Here is a 2,079-nt window from a genome sequence, read left to right on the forward strand (position 1 = left end):
ATTTTAAAATAGTTTACCTTCATCACAGATAACCAAAAAAAAAAAAAAAATATATCCACTTTGTAAATTTCTGTGTAAGAGTATTGCCATTAAGTACTTTATAGCTCTTTTGTTATTTAATCCAAAAAATTAATTATGATGGGAAATACCATATTTTAAATAGTTTTTTAAAACATAATTTTACTAATAATTATTTTATACATATTTATATTAAAATGAAACATATAAACATTCTTCATATACAGATGAGCCATTTCATAATGGAAGTACCCTTTCCATCACAAATATTTTCAAAGTCATATTTACAAGGGAAGAAAATAATTTTTCCATCCAAAAAGACAAACATTTTCAATATTCCTCTTATTCAACAGATACTTTTCTCATTTTTTCAGCTAATTCTTTTCTCACTTCAATGTGTTTTTCTAAATTTTGCACTTCATGTGGAAGATTGATGTCCCAAACAGACAAACAAGATTGTATCTCTAGAAAAAGACAAATGAAATCATGTTACAAAGACCCATCATAAACCATTTTCATTTTATTTTGATTTTGTTCATTTATATTTAGTTAACTTGGACAAATATATGTATAAATAAGGCTATAAATATACTATTATTACCATTCATAAGAAATTACACTTGGAAAACATTTATAATATATTATGAAAACTACTAAATTTCAAAATGTCTGAACATTAATAAGCTAATACTTATTTTTCTCAAAGAAATAAAGCTTTGTCAAACAGTTTTCAAAAGGAGATCTCATATCTATGTAAGTATCTTTCAAGAAAAAAATTCACAGTTTAAATTTGGACTAGTTCTCATTTTATAGTGGGTTATAGCATTATAAAATAAATTTTTAATATTCTGAAATCACTGAAGCTTCATTTTGAAGGTTTATGTCTAAATTATTTATACTATAAAGAAGTTGCCAGTTAAAAATGCTGGAAATATTATAGCATATGTAGTATTTGCTATAAATTTATAAAATCCCATTCAAACCTATTGCCATAGAGTAAATTCTGACTTGCAGTAATCCTATAGAATAGAGTAGAACTGCTTCATAGAGTTATCAAAGCTGTAATCTTTATGGTGGGTTTGAACAACCGACCTTTCCATTAGTAGCCAAGCACTTAACCATTATGCCACTAAAAAAAAAAAAAAAAAACCTTTGGGTTATCAAGATTGTAAATCTTTAAGGAATTAGATCACCTTATCTTCTTCCTGCAGAGCAGCTGATAGATTTGAACCAGTGACCTTCTGGTTAGCAGCCAAATGCCTTAGGCACTAGGCCACCAGAGCTCCCATAATACCATTGTTGTGCTGTTGTTATGTGCTCTCAAGTTGGACCCAACTCACAGAGACCCCTCTTTGGGTTTCTGAGGCGGTAGCACTACAGAAGTAGCTTGCACAACCCTCCTTCTAAAGAGTGGTGGGTGGATTTGAACCACCAGCCTTTCACTTAGCAGTCAATTGCCTTAGGCACCATGATACCAGAGCTCCTACTATACTACTAGGGTTCCTTCAATTTAAAAACAGCATATAACATGTTACCATCATACATATTATTGCACTGTGTTCAGAATACAGGATCCTATTAAACTTTACCTTTTTGCTGCTGTGTACCTTCAGTACTTTTCCAACTATGCCCCAAAACCAGCATGACATTTTTAAGGGTTCCTTTACCAAAACAAAACATAGTTTTCCATTAAAACAAGTTGAATTAAAACAAGTACAGTTGTTCATGTTAAGATACAAATATCTTGGAACCGAATTTACAATTCTACTTTTTAAGAGACACTTCTATTATACTGAATAAATAAATATCCAAAAAGACCAACAATTTTTTTTTAAGTTAGAAAATCTGTGATTTATTCCTTGCTATAATTCTTATTAATTATGTGAATTTAAGAAAGTAGCTTAGATTCCAAGATGGTGGAATAGGCAGAAAGATTGCAGAGATCCTCTTCAACAAAGAAAAGGGGAACCATTTAACACAGACACAGAAGATAATCCTGGACCCCTGAGCCTTGAAGGGAAGGATATAGAAGTGGACTAAACCCCAACTAGCAGAAAAATT

At 30.6% G+C, this 2,079-nt stretch overlaps 1 protein-coding gene across 1 annotated transcript in view; it reads right to left on the reverse strand.

Moving 5' to 3' along the window:
- Positions 1 to 360: 360 nt before the first annotated feature.
- LRRK2 (leucine rich repeat kinase 2) overlaps positions 361 to 2,079 on the reverse strand; it is a 187,507-nt gene continuing 185,788 nt past the window's right edge. The window contains exons 50-51 of the mRNA XM_007943152.2: positions 1,608 to 1,679; positions 361 to 482 (exon numbers count right to left, since the gene is read on the reverse strand). Coding sequence (XP_007941343.1) covers positions 361 to 482; positions 1,608 to 1,679 — 194 coding nt within the window. The remainder of the gene's footprint in view (positions 483 to 1,607; positions 1,680 to 2,079) is intronic.

Source organism: Orycteropus afer, unplaced genomic scaffold (genome assembly GCF_000298275.1).
Source record: "Orycteropus afer afer isolate SDZICR_OR568_19922 unplaced genomic scaffold, OryAfe1.0 scaffold00100, whole genome shotgun sequence".
NCBI lineage: Eukaryota > Metazoa > Chordata > Mammalia > Tubulidentata > Orycteropodidae > Orycteropus > Orycteropus afer.